Genomic DNA, 21,379 nt, shown 5'->3' on the forward strand with positions numbered 1-21,379 from the left:
GTTATCGTATTTGTCAAAGGTTTAATAGACACAGGCGAATCACTGTCATTAAGAAATAAGATCGCGTAGTTTTAATCATGATCGTACGGTGGCCCAGTAGTGCACAACACAACGGAATTTAAAAAGCAAACATAAGTTCACAACACAATGAAATTAAGCCACAACACAACGAAATGAGCCACAACACATCGGAAAATGTACAACACAACGGAAATGAGCCACAACACAACGGAAAATGTACAACACAACGGAAATACTCCCGACCACTAGAGGGCTCTCGGAGCGTGGTAAAGTTAGTTTTCCATGCCACTGTTCTATAGAGTCAGCAGTCTCAATATATCAATACCACGATTAGTTTTAACAGTATGTAACAATTATATATCGACATAAAATATTCCTTCAAAATCACCTACATGAATTATAGCTTCGTATTTATACTCGAGAATGCTTTGACGCGCTACCGCAGCGCATGATCCCTAAGGGAACGTCTGGCAAATCCACCAGGTGGTTAAAACGTATAATTTATTATAATATAAATTGATAAATAAAAATAAAAACCATTTGGTGAATTGCAGAATTACAGGAAGGTATTGGCACCATTTCACCTGTAATACGTCAGTCTGGTCACTAGGACCCTACCACAAGCTTTAGGACATGGAAAAAAAAAAAACCTTTAGGTGAATCACAGTTGGCCTAATGTTTTTATTTTAAAAAATTGTGTACTGTGCTTACAAGGGTGAAATTGAGCTATTGGCACAATTTCACCTGTTGTAAGTCAGTCTGGTTATTAGGAACTACAACCTTTGAAACATGATAAAAGAAAAAAAAACTTTTAGAGACATTTCCTTAAAAATATTGTTTACTGCAAATACATGAAGGGACGAATTGGGAAAAGTCACCTGTAGTAAGTCTACTACCAATACAACCAAGCTTTAGATTTTGAACATGTCTGTTTTTGAATGTTAAAAGTAATTAATTTTAATTAATACAAATTATACGTTTTAACATCTTGGAGGAATTGCCAGACGTTCCCTTAGAAATCATGTGCTGTGGTCATAGACTGTAAAAAAGATGGACGACGCCCCTTCGCTCTCTTCCATTGGCGAGAAGTGAAGCCGCCATTGTACCGATATGGCGCTGACATCTTGGGACTTGAGTCTGCGCAGTTGCGATTTCGGGACCAGACATGTGCAGTAGTGATCAGGAAGTAAAGCCGCAAAATCAACGTCCCTCCCTCACTCTCGCTTAAACAATCACAAGTACACGCCTCTGCTGCAGAACATCCCATTATGTCGGTGTGAAATAATTAATTATAGAAATTTAGATATTAGATTTAAAGCTCCAATCTCCTCAGTCCTCCAAAGATCCCGAAAAAAAGTCTGTTGTGGCTTCAGTGACTACTTTGCTCAGAGAACCTGTCAATCACAGCTGTCAGTCATGTACGCCACAGCGCCGTTTTTATAGCATCAAATAACTAACTAAAAACAAACTTATTTTAAAAACAACAACTTGAAATTATATCGGCGTGATAAAAACTACAGTAAATGACAGAAACTATCTTTGGAAAAAAGATATGTGAAGTGTAATTTAATTGTTTAGTTGGTCTCACGTCCCGTTGAATAACATGGGGAGGCGGGGTTTATGAGCTATACTAGGACCAGTCACCGGGGGGCGATCGAGACGCTTTGGCTTCACTTTTCAGGGCTTGTGCGGCACACTTGGCTGTGGTAGCGCGTCAAAGCATTCTAGAGTGTGCAGCTATAATACACGTTGGTGATTTTGAATTAATAAATGTCGATATTTGATTAAATGTATCAAAATCTATGGCAAGGAAAACTAACTTTATCGCGCTCCGAGAGCCCTCTAGTGGTCGGAAGCATTTCCGTTGTGTTGCAGCTTTATTTCGTTGCAGCTTTATTTCGTTGTGTTGTACATTTTCCGTTGTGTTGTGGCTTATTTCCGCTGTGTTGTCTCATTTCTGTTGTGTTGTACATTTTCCGTTGTGTTGTGGCTCATTTTCGTTGTCATGTGTTAATTTCGTTGTGTTGTGAACTTGTGTTTGCTTTTTAAATTTCGTTGTGTTGTGCACTACTGGGCCACTGTAAGATCGTGATCTTCTAAGGATTAATAGTTTTAACGATTAATCTAAATATATTTTTAGATTCTGGTTATTGGCAAACTCTTCTTTTGGTATCTTAATTTTACAAAATCAAAAATTTGAGTTGTGAATTTTGAACTCTTTCACAAGCAAAACTTTTAAAGAAAGAGGCTGAGATTAGTTGTCACACCCTGTCATAATTTCTCATAAAATGCCGCGTTCTAATGAGTTTAAACATTGTAAATCTGACAAATGGGTGATAAATACCATCCGCAGATATATTTCCGTTTCTCTCATGAGAGCTGCTTGAAACGTCTGCTTTTTGTCAACAAAAAAAAGTCCCTTTCTAATTCACAGGAAGCCAAAATCAGTCTTCTTAAGAACAAGATGGCTGGTGTTAAACCTCAGTCCTATCATTATCATGTACAGCATGTTGTCTGAGCTCTGGAAGTGAAATTAGAACTGGGTTGGAGGTTTAGAGTGTCTAGGCACGCATACGGCCGCTTTGTTCCCAGGCCCGCTTTGTTTGCTGTAAGGTCAACTAACTGCAGGGAATGCAGAGTTTGGAACACCAATAGCGTTATTTTGTGCCCCACTCTGGGCCTTTGGTTCCTGGAGAGGTTTTTTTTTTTGTATAAATAAATCCAGTCACATGTTGCAAAGCTGTGTTAGTATTTTGACCTCAGCATTCTCAGGGAATGTTTGTAGATGCACAAAGACGTTTAAGACATTGCCTGAAGAAGAGCACAATAGTTCATGACCCGCTTCTTTCCATGAGTTTAACAGTTGAATGCCCTGTTTCCATTAGGTAGTAATTGGCACATATTAAGATTAAAGATCAAAAATGTATATTATGTCATTATTTACTCACCCTCATTTTGAATAATATGCTGGTTGCTTTTTTTATATACAGTTACGATCAATGTGAGTGAGGCTTTGAAAAGGATGCAAAATCCCCATAAAGTATATAAAAAGTGGTTTTTAAAATGATTTATTCTGAGACCATATGGTAGTTTTGTGTGAGGAATTGTGCTGATATTAACTAAAACAATTAAATGATTTTCTGAATCTTAAATAAAACTTAAACTTGTTTTTTTCAGTTGAATGTCAAGGCAATAGTTAAATGTTTAAGTTGAAGTACTAAAAGGCTAATATCTATAATATAAAATATAAAATATTTTTATAATCATTTTAATTTATAATTTTTTTATATAAAAATGTTAAAGCTACTGTAAATAGAAATATTTTTAAAAAACAAATTAAAATGTCAATCACAACAAAATTACTAAAACTAAAGTGAAAACTGAAAATGTGAAAAATATATTAAAATGACACCGAGGAATAATACATGCTATACGCTGCTGTTAAAATTCTATATACCAATAAGCCAATAACTGTTTGCATTTTTATAGCCTGATGTTGAATTAAAATTCAACATCATTTTGTCTAAATTAATTAAAAAAAATAAAACATTACTATTTAGATGCTAAAAGTGAATTTAGGCATCACAACATTATAATGCACTGTATAAAAGTTTGCAATTTGTGTTTTTAAAGATTATTTTTTTGTTTTAAAGTACCATAATCTAAAGCTCACTAAAAGTTAGTGGAATTGAGCATGTACAATTAAATATCAGTACTGACAATATATACAATATTTTACAGATTCTTTCGAGTCAATTCAGTTTACAAATCCTGTCTATATGATTCGTTTACTAATCAGAAGTCATACAGATTTTTTTTTTTTGCAGCATGCGAGGTGAGAAACTTTTACTTATCACTTTTAGATAGATTTGAAATGTCTGGTTTTCCTCACACTTCAAACTGAACAAGGGTCTCACTATGGGCCAAAACTGCCGTGAGGATCATGGGGCCTCTACCTCTGACCCACATACTGTACAGAACAGGGTGCTGGGCCACACTAGTCCCGCATCAGCTGATCTCTTTGAGATTGTAGCAATTTCTCACAGCGAGATCAAGCGGCCCAGTTCACAGACCTCAATACCCAGTCCAGAGAGACTATTATTGTGCAAGCGAGTGACTGCACATTATTCCTGAGCTAAGAATGGCTGGCTTTGTCTTACTCCGCTTCTGGATTTCACTTGGACAATAATATGAAGTATTTTTCTTAATTGGTGTAAATATTCATATCATGGTACTTTCCATATTCAATTTGTGCAATGAACATATGAAAAGCCAGAACTTCGTCTAAATGAGAATGATATTTATCAAGATAGTATTGTGCAATTGTACGTTTCTTCATCGCTGCACGGTTTCATGTCAACACAATGACTTAGAAGCTGCTTTTGTCCCTACAGGGTTGCCAGCCGCCATGTTAAGATAAAGACACAGATCTCTGTGTTGAACATGCTAAAGCGTCTGGATAAGATAAGGTTCAGAGGACAGAAGCGAGATGAGTTCCTGGACCTGGCCGAGTCCCCCAACGCGTCTGATAGCGAATGTAATGACGACATCCCAGTAAAACAGCGGAGCTCTATCAAAGACACAGAAGAGCAGCGAGACCCTGTAAGTGACGTCCCTTCATTTGTGGGAATATCAGGGGAGCATCTGTCAGAAAGTGCTGAAGATTTCTTTTCTTTTTTTAAAGTTGAGTGTTTTGTCTCTGTAGAAAAATGTAGAGATGCGATATGATTGTGATGTGAATAAGCCATTTTGAAAAGGGTGTAGACCTCTATTTTGAAGATTTCATAACACCACTCATAGAAAACCATTCAGTTCAACAGCCGCCCCCCCCCCCCCCCCCAATAAAAAAATCTTTTTAATTTCTTTATTCCCATCACGATTTCTTAAATGATTAATTGATGCATGTTATTCAATCATGGATTCTTGATCTTTAATCACTTAGGCTGTGCACACTATTGGCTGTTTTCTCTCTTTTTTTGTTGTTGTGTGTTTTTGTTACTAAAAGGAAATGTATTTTACATGTCATCGCTGTTGGACTGTAACCTTGTATCTCCAAAAATGGAAAAAAACACTATTGTTTAAACAATTGTGGCTTCATACATGGCTGTATACTTTCATGTGGCATTTATATTATTAACATTTAACCAAAATCAAGCACAAATGGAGTTACAAGAAGAAGTTTTCTGAGGCAGTATGTGCATCTAATTACGTTTTCAGCAACTTACGATTTATAAAGTTTATTGTAGCGGTACTTTTTTTTTCTGTTATTTGGCCAACATCTCATGTTATAAAAGATGAAGTGCTTCGCACAGGCTATTTTAAGAACCACTGTGCTAGATTGAGACGCTCTTTTACGCTCCTCAAATACATAAAACATTAGTCTTTACCAGGCCTGTCACAATAACAAATTTTGCTGGACGATAAATTGTCCAAGAAATTAAAACGATGATATTGACAATAAGCGATAATATTGTCGTTCTGAGAGAATTTTCATCTAAAATAATGATAATGGCATAATAATGCAGGTACACCTTTTCAAAGATCAATAAACTTTTATTTCTAAAGACTATTTAAATGAACAAAACAACCAACAACAATAAAAGCAATGGACTCTGTCTCTGTTAACAAAAAATGCACTTACCAATGTGTGACTTCCGTTCACACTGAGAATCATATGCATCATGTAGGCCTACTGTGTGAGCATGCATCTCATATGAGTGTGTGTGTGTGCTCGCGTCTCACATGAGTACTGTGTGCGCGGAGAGTTTGTGTGTGCTCGCGTCTCATTGAGTTTGTGTGCGAGTTTGTTTGTGTGTGTGCGCTCGCGTCTCATGAGTATGTGCCTGGAGAGTTTGTGTGTGCGCATCTTGTGTGTGTAGAGTTTGCGTGTATGTGCGTGAGCGACTTTAGGTGTGTCGTTGTGCATTTCATATGTATTTGTTTGAGCATTCAGCAGTATACATGTATGTTTGACTACTTGGTATATGTGTATGCAAGTGTTTCATATATGTGTGCATGAATGAAGTTTGATTTAAAGGTGGGTTATGTGATTCTCTTTTTTGTCCATTTTTTCAAAATAACTTGAAATCCTATTCCTAACCCACTTCCAGCCACTGAGAAGCACTGAAATGAAAATTAAGCAATTTAATCATCTGTAGAACGGGCAGGACTCGAAAAACTCCAGCCAATCATTTCCAAGATCACCTAGAATCATTAAAGGGGACATATCATGCTAAATCCACTTTTTTAGCCCGTAAATGCATTTTGATGTATATTTGGAGTGTTTAGAAGTACAGAAAAGTTGAAATTAGTCTCTTCAGGTGCTTCGTTGATATCTTTATATTCTGTTTTGGTCATATTTTTTAACCTGTTCCGATTTTTCTGTTATCGATGACGTTTTTTGAACTATTACGTCACAGTATTTGCAGCGGAACTGCCAAATAAGGACATTGACTCCCGGCCCAACACTTCGAGCAATCCTCCATTTTTATTTCTCGCTGTGATTTTGTAGTCCAAGCTCAAGGATGCTGAAGTTACGAGAGGGTAGGTACAAATGTTCGGTTGTTGGATGTAGTGACCCACACGCTTCATTACACCGTCTCCCAGCATCAGAACCTCTTCGAAGTGCCTGGCTGAGTTTTATTTATCAAGGAAAAGTACCCACATCTCTGGGTAAAGTCATTTTTGTGTGCGCGAAGCACTTCAGGGACACCTGCTTCTGCAACCTCCGCCAGTATATAGAAGGATTTGCCGCCAGACTTTGTCTGATTGAGGGGTCAATTCCTACCATCTTTAGAGACGACGAACAGAGCACTTCGGAGAGCTGTAAATAACGTTAATAAAAATAAAGTACTTTACTTTCTCAAAACACACGGTGGTCATGGTTTAGCAGTACCTTTGTCTTTTTTTATTTTTGTTTAAGTACACGTCTGCAGTATTAATGTTGTTGATTTTCATCATGACAATGGTCATTTAGCTGCTGTATTTTCTAATGCTTTTCTAAACGTACCATATTATCAATACATATTTTTAGTGGTAAGATTAGGCCGTAGTCATTTGTCTTGTTAGTGTGCTCGTCTTCATTTTCAACCCGCTCCGGGTCCAGCTCTGGCTCGAACTTGTATGGCTTGATTGACAAGTCTTCAGTTGTTGACATTTTGTTAACCTAGATAATCGTATATCTCTAATCAAACTACAAAAATGGCCGAACGGGGTAGAGTTGAACCGAGTGTCACCTTTGGGAGCTGGAGAGGGGGCGGGGTATCAAGTGTCTCATTTGCATTTAAAGAGACGGCACCAAAACGAGTTGCTCTCAGACGCACATCAGCAAAGGGGTAGAAAAGGGGCCTGTGGAGCTATAATAATGAGGAATTCAGACCCAAGCATTGCAGTTCCACTTAATATACACCACAAATGTATGATTTATATGTAAAAAGGAACGATTTAAAAGCATGATATGTACCACACACCCCTCCCCCCAGCGCGCCTGACCCCTTTCGTCCGCATAGGCCTACTCAAAGCTTGTGACGCATGCGCATCTCGTCCACTGATCTATATAGAATGACGTTCTATATACAGTAGATCAGTGATCTCGTCAGTAAAGCCGGTTCCATGATTGGTAGTAAATCGTCCTTACAATCTCTCGCGCATCTGAGTTTTTGCTCGTGCATGATTGCGCGTCCATGTTCTTCAAATGGGTGGAGTCAGAGCCAACCTTGGAGGAAAGAAGGTGGTAGGACCATTTGAATTGTGTATTTTCAAAATCTGCCGGTCATTTTCCAAATCACATACCCCACCTTTAAGCCCTAGACGGCGCCTCATAATATGAGGGAGAGAGAGAGAGGGACGAGCGAGAGGTAGTGCTGCGTTAATGCGCTACGGCGCTCTGCAATCAAATACGATTTTAAATAGGCTCAGTAAAAAAAAATAATAATAATTTTAAACATTCGAAAATCAATGTCTGGCAGAGAGTTGTCATCCAGTCTCTTTGGTAGAGAGAGAGAGAGAGAGAGACGAGGAAAACAAACAAGCATGCAAATGGAAATTATCGCGGCCGGAAAAATGATCGAGCTCATTTTCTTTTTATCGTGCAATTAATTGATTTATTGATTATCGCGACAGGCCTAGTCTTTACATATATAATGTTTCCTGAGTAAACACTGTAGCCTACTTATTCAAATGTGTTCTTTATTTACCCTTGCATTGCAAACAAGCAGAGACTGTTCAAACTGCATACGGCACTTCATTCAAGATTGAGGCAGGTGAAGTTGAGGCTTTACTGGCCGGTTTAGTCGCAAGCTCTTTTTAATACTTTTCATCGGTTAAATATTTGCAAAACCCACAGACAGACATAAATGGTGACCAATAGTAATGATTCATGGGGGGAAAAAATATGAGGTATCCGCCCGAAAATATTCATCTCAGCGACGCTCTCAGCAGTAGGGGTGTCACGATTCTCCAAATCCTCGATTCGATTAAATTTTCGATTCTAAGGTCACGGTTCGATTCGATTCTCGATTTTGAAGCACAGGTTGCTGGAGCTCCTAAAAAGCTGACATCAGTTCATCGCAATCTCACACATCTCTGTTATTATCAATGAAGCTGACTGCACAATGAATCTTTCATAATACCCTACACTTTGTTTGTTATAATTAGAGGATTTGCCAGCTTACAGAATTCAGCTCTGAGGAGAGTATCTTAAATGCTTCTGATTGGCCATTGCGTTCAAAAAATCAACACATATGTCTGTGATTGGCTAAATCGCTCAACGCTGCAAAAATGTTTTAAATAGAAACTCTGGCCTGTAAATCGTTTCTATTTTGTTTTAGTTGTTCTTGTTGCTTTTCTGCAACAGATAAATAAAAATGTATTAGTTTTTATATGTTTTATTCATAGATATTTGTAGTTTGCGGGAGTCCCGCGAATTGTTTTATTCTCCCGCACACACAGAGTGAGTGCATTACCGTCCGCGGTCGCACTCGGCCATCAAATCTAGTCCCGCGCCGCACTCTATTGCGTTGGGAGTTCACGTCTATAGATCAAGAGCCCGGCCCGAGGATAGTGACGGGAAATACCAAGTTCGGGCTCGGGCATAGAATCTAAGTTAGAGGACTCACAGCCTTTCAACACATGTGTTATTTTTCCGCGCCGTCATGAGTCGTTCATGAACGATCCGTTCATTGCCTCTGTCACGCGACAAATGAACAGAAAATACTCGGAAGGTCAAGTAATTATTAATGTTCCCTGTAAATTACTTGTGACTGCATTATAATGATTTCTTAATTCAGAATATGATCAAGATTGCGTTGGATGTGTTCGGGGAATCTGCCTGTTAAAAGTATAACATTTAAAGCCCCTGAAATGACTAGAAAAAAGATTAGTTAATTTTGATGAACGAGATTGAACAATAGAGTCAGTAAAACGATCCGAACTTTCCATCACGGGCGCGACATGGGGGTGTGGCAGTATCGACGATTCCATTTTTAATTTCGATTTTTGAGATTGTGAATTAATTTCGATCGATTTCTCGTGACACCCTTACTCAGCAGTGAGTCGGGTTATTCACTGACTGTTTTTTTTTTTTTACTGGGGTTTATGTAGAAATGTGTTGGCTAAGTGTTTTAACTGAATATTAAACAAATATTCATTTGAGTGAACAGATACTTGTAGAATAGCATTATTAATAATTAAAAAAAAAAAAGTGTTCCCCGTAACTTGCTTCCATCCTGTATTTAATTCCTGTTCTTTGCATTGCATGAGGCAGACAGCCAGATTCCCAAAGGACTTTCAGCCCAAACATCCATTTGCTTCACTGCATTTCTTTCTGTATAAATGACCTCTTCCTGTTGTTGCAGCTGAGATTTCCCTCCGTCGTTCACACCCAGACTTCCAAATAATTCTTGTCTAAAAAAAATCTCAAGGGTTTTTTGGTAAAGCTGCAGTATTTTTTCCTGTTGATGTTTGTTTCTAATGGCCCAGTGTTCAGCACTGACCTTTGATGTTTTACATGAAATTTGACAAGAAAAGAACTGATCGGAAACCACGTTTGGAGAAAATGATGTTATTAAGGGCTTTCGGATAGGTCGGCCTTGTCCAAGCACGTTTTCAAAGAAATTGCATTTGCTGCTTATAATTTGATAAGCTCTGGAAAGCTCATCTACGAGAGCTGCTGTGTCTCTGCAAGCTCATGAGCTGGTTACCATGGTTACAGCTACCGCACTGGCGTCCGGTTGGGGACTAGAGCCGTGATTTGTTGAATCCTGTTTTTGCTGAACTTCAATGAAGATGATGCTGTGACGTCTCTGACAGGCTGAAGCACAAATCTGTAAAATGTCTTTTACTGGATTCCTAATGGACACTCGTTTATTAGACCATAACGTGGCCATATTCTGCATTGTTCAGGCAAAAACAGTTTTTTTTTAATGCAGTTTGGAGATTTTGGGCCATTTGGCTTTTCATAACATGTTGATTCAGACTAGTATTGCTGTCATTGCAGTGAGCCTTCATGAACTTCTGAGCTTCTCATAATTTCTCTTACTGATTTTCTCCAGGCTGGTTCAGGGACTCTCACCATGTCTGCTGCTCTCAACCAGGACTACAAAATGTGTGATTCAGACCGACTCAATGAGGTCAAAGGTCACCTGGAGATAGCCTTACTGGAAAAGCACTTTCTTCGTGAGTAACCCAGAAAAATTATTGCAGCATCTTTGTTTTACATGGTTTCATCGTTTTAAATTATCATCACTGCTCCCCTGATAAACATCCTATTCTGTTGCTGATTTTGCAGTTCTTTTCTGTGGGATTTCATACTTTATTATGGCCCATAGTCATTTTTAAGCCATTGTGCTTCTGTTCTAAAACCTTGGAAGGTGCATCGCAGCGTACTGTCTGCATAGTCAGCAGTCTTTTAAGGCAGCTTTCATTGAACTGGCTGCATTGACGGTCGACTCATCGAAAGTGGAAGTGGTGAACAGTGGTGAACATATTATAAAAGTATAATATTTGAACATGCATAATTCTAATATACATTTAACATTTCATTCAACAGTTCATTTTGGATTTTTTTCCACTGAGCTTGTTGGAGTGCATTTAGGGATTGCATACTTACATCCACACCTATGATACATTGAAATGCTTTTGGAATGGGGCTATTATATATCTTTTAAAAATATTATTCTCAGATGCTTTAAAATGGCGTTTTAACTTGGATATTATCCAGAATTTGTTAGAAACAGCTCTTCAAGAAAAAGTGATTTGTCCTCCCAGGCCTCCAGATCTGCAGTATATCTCAAGCTAAGTGATGGCTCACGGTGTCTGTGGATTTATCACCCTGAGCAGTGGAGTGAGATCATTCTCATTAGGACAGGAGCTGCCTGCACCTTACAGCGATAAACCCACCATGTATACTGCTGATCCATCTCACCTCTACCACTTTTCAATTAGTGAGACTTTCAGAAGCAGAGATTAGCCCTCCACTGGGGTTCATACACACACACACGCAGGCGTACAACAGACGTTTTCTGGAGTAGTATCATCTTTTTCTTTATCTTTAGATTTTTCCAACATGTTGAGACATAATAATCTTGTTTCCCATATGATAATTCAGTTTTCCATTCATTATATTGGCTTAAACAGAACATTAGTTGTGTATTATGAGGTTGGGAGTATCTGGTCTATTTTTAGACCCTGTATTTGTATGTATGTATGTAAGTGCATGTGAATTGCCCTTGAGCACTGCAGTACCGGAAAGCAGCAAAGGGTCAGATCTGGGCTGCCAAACTGCTGCTGCCCAAAAAAGCAGACTGGACTTATTCATAGTTAGTTACACAACAGAGGCCTGTCCACTTAAAAAAAAAAAAAAAAAGAAAGTAAGGTGACCTAATGGCTTTGACTTAGTAAAACAGTGTAGAGGTGATTTAAAACTGTGAATGATGATGCTGCTGCTGCAAGGTTATGAGGTGAGGTCAAAGATTTGGATGCTCTTTTTGTGCCTCTTCAAATCTGGACTCTTGTGTAGATCAGTGGGTTGTGACCCGGAAATGGGATCTAATTAAATTGTATAATCTAAAATTAGGATATATATATATGTAATTTTATGTGTATATATATGTGTGTGTGTGTGTGTATGTATATATATATATATATATGTATATGTATGTATATGTAATTTTATATGTGTATATAATTATTTCAATAAAATAAATCAGTGCATTGCAGTGTAGTAGTACTGTTAACATTTATGACTGAAATAAAATGTCCAAAGAGCTTTTGGGCAGTTTACTTGAGTAGTGTTAGAAAAAATGACGTGGATGTTGAAGATCTAAAAAATGAAGTTTATTACAGCATAGCAGTAGCAAGGTACACAAAGCTCCTTGGGTTCATCCGCGTCAGACTGAACCCAGAACATTCAAATCTTAAACCTTTTATCCTGTTACTGTTTACCACTCTTAATCTAAATGAAGTTGCTCTTGTTGTAACAGCTGTGTTCTGAAGTTCTGTATGTTAAGAATAACAAATTCGTCTTCTCTCTCAGCATGGAGCTGAAGCTCTGTCTTGAATGTAAATTGAGGATAACCACAAAAGTGGTCCCTCTGTACCCACATCTTTGATATTCTCTCAAATAAGTTTAAGGTGATAACATCTATTTGAAGTCCCTATAATCAAGATGGTTCTCGAATACCCGCTGCCGCTCCCACACTATAGGTGATAACCGTGACACTGTGATACTATTTACATATTACTGAGATTGGAGGGAATTGTTTCTATGATAAATAAGCTCTTTTAAGTGAAGGAACATTTCAATATATATTGGAGTGGAAGTTGGATCGGAGCAGACTATAATTTCTTATAGTAGCATAAGTGTTGTGTTGTTGGTAAATGCCAGGGGCCAGTAACAAATGGTCATGAGATCATAAGACAGATCTTCATACTTCTCATCCCTCATATCACTGTTCTTGGATCATATGACATGACCTTTTTGGAAGCTGCAGCTGTCAGTTTTACAATAGAGTTGTACTGACTGCTAGTGACTCCTTGCTCAGTCCGAACATACCCCATTTCAACATAAAATACCTTTATTGCTAATGTTTAGCAAAACTTTCAAACATATCATACTTCCTCAATTATTAATTTTAATCATTTTTTCCCATTCAACTTTCTGGAGGCAAATGGTGCTAACATGAGTAGTTCACATATTCATTACATCAGATGACTCTATGATGGGCTAGCATTGGTCCATGGTTTTGTGTTGCCTTTACCATTGTGTTAATGGTCTTTTTGGCAGAGACAGGCATGGCTGATTGTGTGAACTATGTGAAAGGATTCTGTCAGTCAGAAAGGCTTTCATATGCTTAATTGCTTTGGTGTAAATGGGCCATTAGATGCTATCATTTTTTTTTTTTTGCTCCGGCAAGTTGGCGTGAGCGGAGGCTGAAGTTTGTATTTCAGAGAGGGAAATGAGACGGCACAGCTTCAGTGAAGGACAGTGGGCCAAGACCCAATCTGGCAAACAAAGTGAACATGTTCTTATCAAGCCATAAAAATGTTGTTTACATTTCAAATTCCTTCCGCATGGTTACTGCCTGAACATTCTGCTGATTGCTTATGGGTTAATTATGTAATTACTTTATCATTTAATTATTAACTTTTTTTTAAATCTGAGTATAAATAATGATATGTGTATGCATGTGTATGCATGTGTATGCCTGTGTGTGTGTGTGTGTGTGTGTGTGTGTGTGTGTGTGTGTGTGTGTGTGTGTGTGTGTGTGTGTGTGTGTGTGTGTGTGTGTGTGTGTGTGTATATATACATACACACACACACACACTTTTTTAAATATATTTTACCATTCTATTTGGTGCTACTAGTGGCACAGAACTTACACCTTCACCTTCAACCCGAGTGTAAAAGTAACCAAAGTACATTGTGACTAAGCAACTCAATGTTTAAATACTACACTAGTTTCTATTACATTTCCTTGTTGATTAATGGGTTATTGGTTTACAGTTAGTTACCATTACATTTACAATAAGTGCCGTTTGAGTTAAGGGTCTCATCTGTGCAGTGCAACATTGCAACAAAAATATTGTTCTAAGTGCTTGTAGCATGGCAAAGATTAGTATCTGCTTAGAAGATTATTTCTGCCACAATATCACTTTAACCGTAAGTGAGGTTGAGTTTGCATACCAGAACGTGAAAAACGGCTCACACAATAGCACAAATCTAGCAAATGTTCCCAAAAGGATTATTCATGTAAAGCTCCTAAACATTTGCTTTGCACAACATGTTACAGGAGATTAGGATATCTGTAAGTATTGTTTTGTTTTTTCTTATTCTTTATTCTTACTATGATTTATTATTATTAATACTAATATGATTTATTATTATGATTATTGATATTATTTGTACTTTTGTACAACTAGATCTAAATTTGCTTGCCTTGACACTCCGAACACGCTGTAAAGTGAAGAATATCATCATGGCTATAAATATTAATTTCGATCTATTGTTTTATCACTGTGAAACAGCTTGTTCAGTGCCTCCGTCCACTAGCTCCGGGTTTAGCGACGGCCCCTATGGTCTGCACTGATCATCTGGATTCTCTTTTAGCGCACCTGCCCTTGAGTCAGCGGCAGGGGGTCTTTATCATGACCATAGCGCCTCTGTGGGAGACTCAGGAACTGCTGAATTATAGATGAAGATGGGCTTGTGTTCCAGGCAACCTTGAAGCAGGCATTGTGAGCAATAGAGGGCAGGTGGGAAAACTACTCTATTAGGGCTGTTGTGCTGGTGCATGATTCCAGAGGCAAAAAGTTTTCAGAAAACATGCTCTTTGTTAGAACTGTGATCATTTATATTCGTTTTGTTGGATCAAGGACGATCCGTCTGCCAGCAGCTACATGTTTATTTGATTCGAGAATCATTAAGTTCTCTGAAATTGAGGATGAACCTTCTCAAATCTTCCTATGGTTCCTGTCCTGTCCTGTGAGCGAGCTTAATTTAGTGTCATCTATCAGCTATAAAGCAGCTCTACAGAAGACAATAGTGTCATTATTCAGCTCAGTTCTAGTTTTGTTCTCATCCGATAGTATCAGTGCATTCAAATCAATATTACTGAATATTAAGTGTCCCCAACTAAGCAAGTCAATAGAAATCATATTCCATCAGGTGATGGAAATGGAGAAAACAAACCTTGTGAGAAACCAGGCTCAGTCGGGGAGGCAGTTCTCCTCTTGCCTAGATGAACATTTTAGCCAGTCATTATTGCAAAATAAACCTTAAGAGAGTGATACAAGATCCTGATCATGCTGTCAAGTGTATTTTGCAACAACGACCAGCTGACCCTTTGTATCTCGTATATTTGACATCTGTAGCCAGAGACCTCAAGCTTGCTGAAGGATTCCAGTGAAACCGCACCACTGCGTTTCCTGAAGTCAACAGCAATCTCCTCAGTCCTTCAATCATGCAGTTGAACTGTTTTCTTTGTGTATTGCTCACAGAGGAGGAGTTGAGGAAGCTCCGAGAGGAGATAAATGTCGACACCCTGAAGCAGGAGCTGGAGAAAGAGAAATTGAAAAGAGTCGATCTCGAGCAGAAAATGAATGAAATTCTCAGATCCAGGTATGGGAGGTGATGCTTTTCCACAGTATAGAAGTTTCCCACAACAACATTTGACACGTCAAATAAATGTTCCATTTTAGTTATTTCTATATTTATTTGTTGTTAATGCTTTCTAAACAATAAGTGTGCTTGGTCCAGACTAGAAGATTCACCACCTCCACCTCAACCTCCAAAGCCACAAGTCACTTCAGTCAATGGAACAGGTAAAGCTTAGTTTGTTCTTATAAATCTATAGAGATCTTGAGACCCACCTACTTATGCATTCAAATGGAAATTGATATCTCTAATAGCAATACATCATCATCATAATCTCTTTGGCCTGTTGCTGTTTTGACTCTAAGGGCTCTAATTTATGGCTGGTTCTTAATTTTATTTTTCAAAACACTTTTATTCTCTGAGTACTTTTCCTTTAGAACTGAGGCTATTAGGTAGTTTCTGTCAAATATGTTGAATAGTGGTTCAAACTTAGACTTATTTCTGCCTTTGGTCTTGTTTATGCATTATTATTATTAGAAAATGTAAAACTAAAGCCCAAGTATACTTCGATGTCATTTTCGTCATCTGGAGGGTCCACGGACGTCTCGGCACACCGTCCTTGTGCAGCCCAATTTCTGTTTCGGCTCGGACAGTTCACACATAACATCACATGTGCGAGTGACTTGAGCACCTGAATGCAAAGTCTTTTTAACATCTTACCACGCTCACGGCCAAATGAGTATCCTTCGAAAGGAGAAATGTGGATTATTTTCGGGCCTTAAGCAAGTCTTATTTCTTAATAAAAAAAAAAGATATGCATTACATCGTAATCTGGGATGTGTTTTGCTAAAAAAAAATCAGCTTTTATTGGTGAATGCATAATTATTGGTCCAAAACATGGTTACATGCAGTCTAGTCCTAAATAAAATGTATTTGTGTTTTATGTGGTTTTGAGCGACACATTTGGCTTTACTTTTGCTATTTGTGTTCTCATATGGAGATGGTTTGGATGTGCGTTGTGTAGTTACTAGCTGCGGGCACACAGTCCCTCATTAAGAATAATCCGGATTCATCAACATTAAAACGAGAAGAATAAATGAAATTGGACAAGCACCTGTCCTGCCTGAAATTGTGTGTGGCAATTTTGTTCTGTGCGCTAAACAACACTTTATTAGTGATTGAGAACCAGTGCCCTTATTTTGAAGTTGATTTGAGGAACACGATTATAGTTTATCCATCGCTTCAACTGATTGATAACGGATTTTTTATTTATTTTGTCTTTCATGCTTGAGATATTTTGTTATATCACAGTTCACCGTTTTATTATTTTGTCAACTGCAATTCATGTAGAAGAGGAGTTTTTTTTTTTCATTTCACCTATAATTAAACATCCCTTGAAATGGCCCTAAAAAGGCCAAACAAGGCTTCCTCCTCATTTTCACTCCATGCGTTATTCCTGAATGTATCTCTGCACTAGAATTGTCACTTTCTATGAGCCGTTTGTCTCTTTTTGATTTTTTGTGATTCTCATTTGTGATAATGCTCAATTGAATTCTGAGAATATTCCAGCCATTTTTATGTTTTAGATGTTTATAATGTGAATCAGTTAAATGTCTGTAATGCTGCATTGAAGTGTTGTGCTGTTTTTGAACTGATAGGGGACAAACAGAAGGAGACCTTAAGATCCCGGCTGTGGAAATGGCTCTATGAGCGCTTTGGTGTTTATATCGAAGACTTCCGCTTTCAGCCTGAGGAGAATACAGTAGAGACTGAGGAACCACTAAGTGCTAAAAGGTGACCAGCCCAAATAAAGCCTCGTTTAGTTTGTTTCGATTAATAATTTACAGGTTTTGAAGGGCGGTTGAAAAGAGAACTGCTCAAGCCATGGGTCATTCCTGTTACGCAATACCTTTTGAACCCTGGTATTTAGAAGTGTTAAATTATACATTTAATATAATAGTACTTTTTCCATATAGATAGATTATTTTGTATATATAAATGCACACATATGCATGTATATATTTAAGAAATATTTGCATGTATATACTGTGTATATATATTTATACATGCTTTATATTATATAAATATGAATATTTTATTTTGGATGCAATTAATCGTTGCCCAGCCCCTAATATTTATATAATATTTTTTCTGCTGTTTTTCCATGAACTTTTTTTTTTAAATTGCAAAAGACTTAAGGGCATAAGGAAATAAACAAACAAACACCTGGAATATTATTTCATAAATTGCCAGTTTTTGTCTTGGAAAAATGGCAATATCCACTTAAACCAAAGTAAATTTGAGAATTTCATTATTTATAGTTCAGCTTTGTTCAGTTGATTGTAATTTTATGAAAAGAAATCTGACATGAGTTCCCTCTTTAAAACTCTTCAATCTTAAGTTTCATATTCTATACAATATATTCAGATGAATTCAAATATACACAAAAACATGAAAATGTACTGACTGCATAATAGGAATGGCCTGGATGTGATTGACTGCTAGGGGTGATTAAAAACCCATTTTGGAATCAGGCTTTTTTTTGCTCGATTTTTCTGTGTTTTTATACTTTGTTTTATTGTATATTTTCTATATCTTAAATTACAACATGATGTGCTGGATAGGACATTCAACTGGATGTCTTTATATGCAGTCTCAATTTTCATGCTATTTCTGGCTTTATAATTTCACCCTCCCAATGGATCTCATTAAATAATTAATTTTCTCTTCTCCTCTTTGCAGATTAACTGAAAATATGAGACGACTCAGTAAGTGTTTTCATACTGCAGCCCAAATAAAAAACCCTCTAAGCCATAACACTAAATATTTTAATGGATTGCAGCCCCATTTTTATTCCCATCACCTCTGCTGTGTCACGGGCATGAAACTGACTGTGTTCTGGTCTGTGTGTTGTGTGTGTTTTCAGAACGGGGTGCTAAGCCTGTAACTAACTTCATGAGGAACCTTTCTGCCTTATCCAGCTGGCACTCTGTCTACACGTCAGCCATCGCCTTTATTGTGAGCACAGCCCACCACCCACACAAACCCCTCAAACACGATTCATCACTATTTATCATGTTTATGTAGCCTCCCAGTCCAAAGTGTCTGTTTTACTACCATAATTAAAACAAATAAAGCTCATTGTCGTCTGCACATCACCAGATTAGGAAAAGCCCTGCCTCAGGTTAAACTAATCGGTTACATGGTCTAATGTTTATTAGGTCAGTGTGATAAAAGTTGGCTAATCTTAAAATGCTCAAATGTAGATAAATAGTGCCATCACGTGTTTCTGTATGGTGGCTGACATGATTTCAACACTGCCAGAAACGCGCCTGACGTGCCATCCTTCATTTTAATGTCTTCTTCCCTCTCATCTTTTCCACAGATCTATATGAATGCTGCCTGGCATGGCTGGGTTATCCCCATGTTTCTATTTTTAGCCATTCTGCGGTTGTCCTTGAATTACCTCATTGCAAAGTACGTCCGACATAATCTATCACTGGTTCAATTCACAAATAATCCACAAACCCAATATATGATATAATTCACAAATATCCTTTTAACTAACCTATTATTTAGCATAGAAAAAAAATTATTACATTTGGGGAAAAAAAGTTACATTTAAATCCTATATTTTAAATATGGTCTCAATTTTTAAATTTTTATGATAAATTATTTATTTATTTATTTTTGCATACTAAAGCAGTTCTGCATGTATCTTTTCAGGGGTTGGAGGATACAGTGGAGCATTGTGCCTGAGGTGTCTGAACCGATGGTAAATATTAGCCTCATTTTAATTTATTAACATCAGCAAGTTGTTAAATATATATGCTTGATTAAAAGCCTTAATGCTTCATTTGTGCTCTTCTTTTTATTAGGAGCCTCCAAAAGAAGATCTTACAGTCTCAGAGAAGTTCCAGTTAGTGTTGGATGTTGCACAGAAAGCACAGGTAAGTGATTTGGGACTTTGTTCTAGCTGTGGTGGTGTAATGCCAACACCTTTCATTTTGCTTCACACATAAAGCTGTTGACGCACAAGTGACGTCTTTTCACAGAATCTATTTGGAAAGATGTCAGACGTATTGGAAAAGATCAAAAAGTGAGTATGTTAGATATTGAATTGTAGGAATGGCCGGTATAACAGTATATACTGTGTAATGGTTCAGATGCCATTTGGTTCTGCTTTTATATATTTTTTAAGCTGATTATTAAAGTTCAATATCAACAAAATTTTTTAACTTGTGTATTAACAGTACTTTTATTTTATTCACATTCCAAATAAATAAATAAAATATTTTATGATTGTGATATATTTATAAAAATATATTTTGGTTTTATTTTTTTTATTTTTTTAAAGTACTATTGTGAGAGCATAAAGTTGAGATAAAATTAATAGTACAATGATACTGATTTTGTTTGGTAGTACTGTCCTGTTTAATTATGTTTTATTGTATAAATGTATATTCAGACACACATATATATATATATATATATATATATATATATATATATATATATATATATATATATATATGCATAATATTATGTACGGTGTATAATTACTGTATATAATATATATATGCATAATATTATATACTGTATATAATTGCATTGCAGTCTGTTCATGTGGGTGCAGCCTGAGATCACACAGAAACTGTATGTTGGTTTGTGGATGGCGTTCATCACTTCCTGTTTGCTGCCATATAAACTCTTAGGCTTTATGATTGGTAAGAAATTCAGTTTGACATGCAACAATAATTTTAATGTGTTTTTTTGTCTCAAGTCTCTAATTTTCATTTATTTGTGGTTATTTCAGGGTTCTATGCTGGCATCAAATTCTTCATCATTGACTTCATCTTCAAAAGCTGCCCAAAACTAAGGGACAAGTACGACACACCCTACATTGTATGGGCCAACTTACCCACAGATCCGCAGCTCAAGGAGCGTAACAATGCCACACTGAGCAGACGGGTGAGTGAACTGTTCGCGTGTGCAACCTCATTGTTCCGGTTTCAAAAAGCTTGTGAAATATTAATCCTGATTCCCTTTTGTCTCTTTATGAGGAGGAACTTGTCAGTAATGACTGAAAATGAGTCAAAGTTTCCTCCTTTTAGTTAGTAGCCTTTATTTAACCAAAATACAACTCTTGATGGTCTTAAAATATACTAATATATTATATTATATTATACAAGATTGACCTGGCCAAGCTGTCAAAAAGAACATACAGTACATTCATTATAATATAGGCCTAGTCATTACATTACAATCTCCATCTTAGCCAGGTCTTGGTGCTAATAATATCTTAAAATCAGTTAAATACAATTTAAAATGAAAAAAAAAAAAAAAAACTAAAACAGATAAATAAACACAAAATGGAGGACAGATCAAAACGGTGTCTACAAGATGGTTAAACATGAATTCAGCCAATGGAGGATATGAAATTCCTCTTTTTCATTAATAAATGGCAGGATTTTGGTTTGTGTGATGGTCTGTCACATGTTTATTCTGTTATTTTTCCTCTCTCAGCTGTCTGGGTTCGAAAAGGTAGGGATCTAGTGTGGCCTTTGGTTTGAAAACAGTGCCTGTGTTTGCCACCAATGGCTGGTCCTGCGTATGTGTGTGTTTTATGTGTGTGTGTGTGTGTGTGTGTGTGTGTGTGTGTGTGTGTGTGTGTGTGTGTCAGGAATATGCAGTATGACACTGACAATGTCTGTCGACAATTGGATCAAAAACTGTCAATTTAAGAATGTATCTTACTAATTTACA

General features: G+C 37.1%; 1 protein-coding gene across 6 annotated transcripts in view; it reads left to right on the forward strand.

The window, feature by feature from the left end:
• Nucleotides 1-21,379, forward strand: part of gramd4b (GRAM domain containing 4b) — a 36,206-nt gene that overhangs the window by 6,724 nt on the left and 8,103 nt on the right. For 3 of the 6 annotated variants that reach the window (XM_077210818.1, XM_077210819.1, XM_077210822.1), the window contains exons 2-15: nucleotides 4,416-4,623; nucleotides 10,572-10,695; nucleotides 15,517-15,637; nucleotides 15,776-15,840; nucleotides 17,272-17,407; nucleotides 18,356-18,381; nucleotides 18,540-18,631; nucleotides 18,999-19,090; nucleotides 19,340-19,388; nucleotides 19,492-19,563; nucleotides 19,669-19,712; nucleotides 20,231-20,340; nucleotides 20,430-20,584; nucleotides 21,140-21,157. In XM_077210818.1, the coding sequence (XP_077066933.1) occupies nucleotides 4,416-4,623; nucleotides 10,572-10,695; nucleotides 15,517-15,637; nucleotides 15,776-15,840; nucleotides 17,272-17,407; nucleotides 18,356-18,381; nucleotides 18,540-18,631; nucleotides 18,999-19,090; nucleotides 19,340-19,388; nucleotides 19,492-19,563; nucleotides 19,669-19,712; nucleotides 20,231-20,340; nucleotides 20,430-20,584; nucleotides 21,140-21,157 (1,312 nt within the window). The remainder of the gene's footprint in view (nucleotides 1-4,415; nucleotides 4,624-10,571; nucleotides 10,696-15,516; nucleotides 15,638-15,775; nucleotides 15,841-17,271; nucleotides 17,408-18,355; nucleotides 18,382-18,539; nucleotides 18,632-18,998; nucleotides 19,091-19,339; nucleotides 19,389-19,491; nucleotides 19,564-19,668; nucleotides 19,713-20,230; nucleotides 20,341-20,429; nucleotides 20,585-21,139; nucleotides 21,158-21,379) is intronic. The other 3 variants (XM_077210820.1, XM_077210821.1, XM_077210823.1) reach the window with 1 other exon arrangement.

Source organism: Siphateles boraxobius, unplaced genomic scaffold (assembly GCF_051911475.1).
Source record: "Siphateles boraxobius isolate OS27281-9 unplaced genomic scaffold, OSU_SipBor_1 65, whole genome shotgun sequence".
In the NCBI taxonomy this organism is placed as follows: Eukaryota; Metazoa; Chordata; class Actinopteri; order Cypriniformes; family Leuciscidae; genus Siphateles; species Siphateles boraxobius.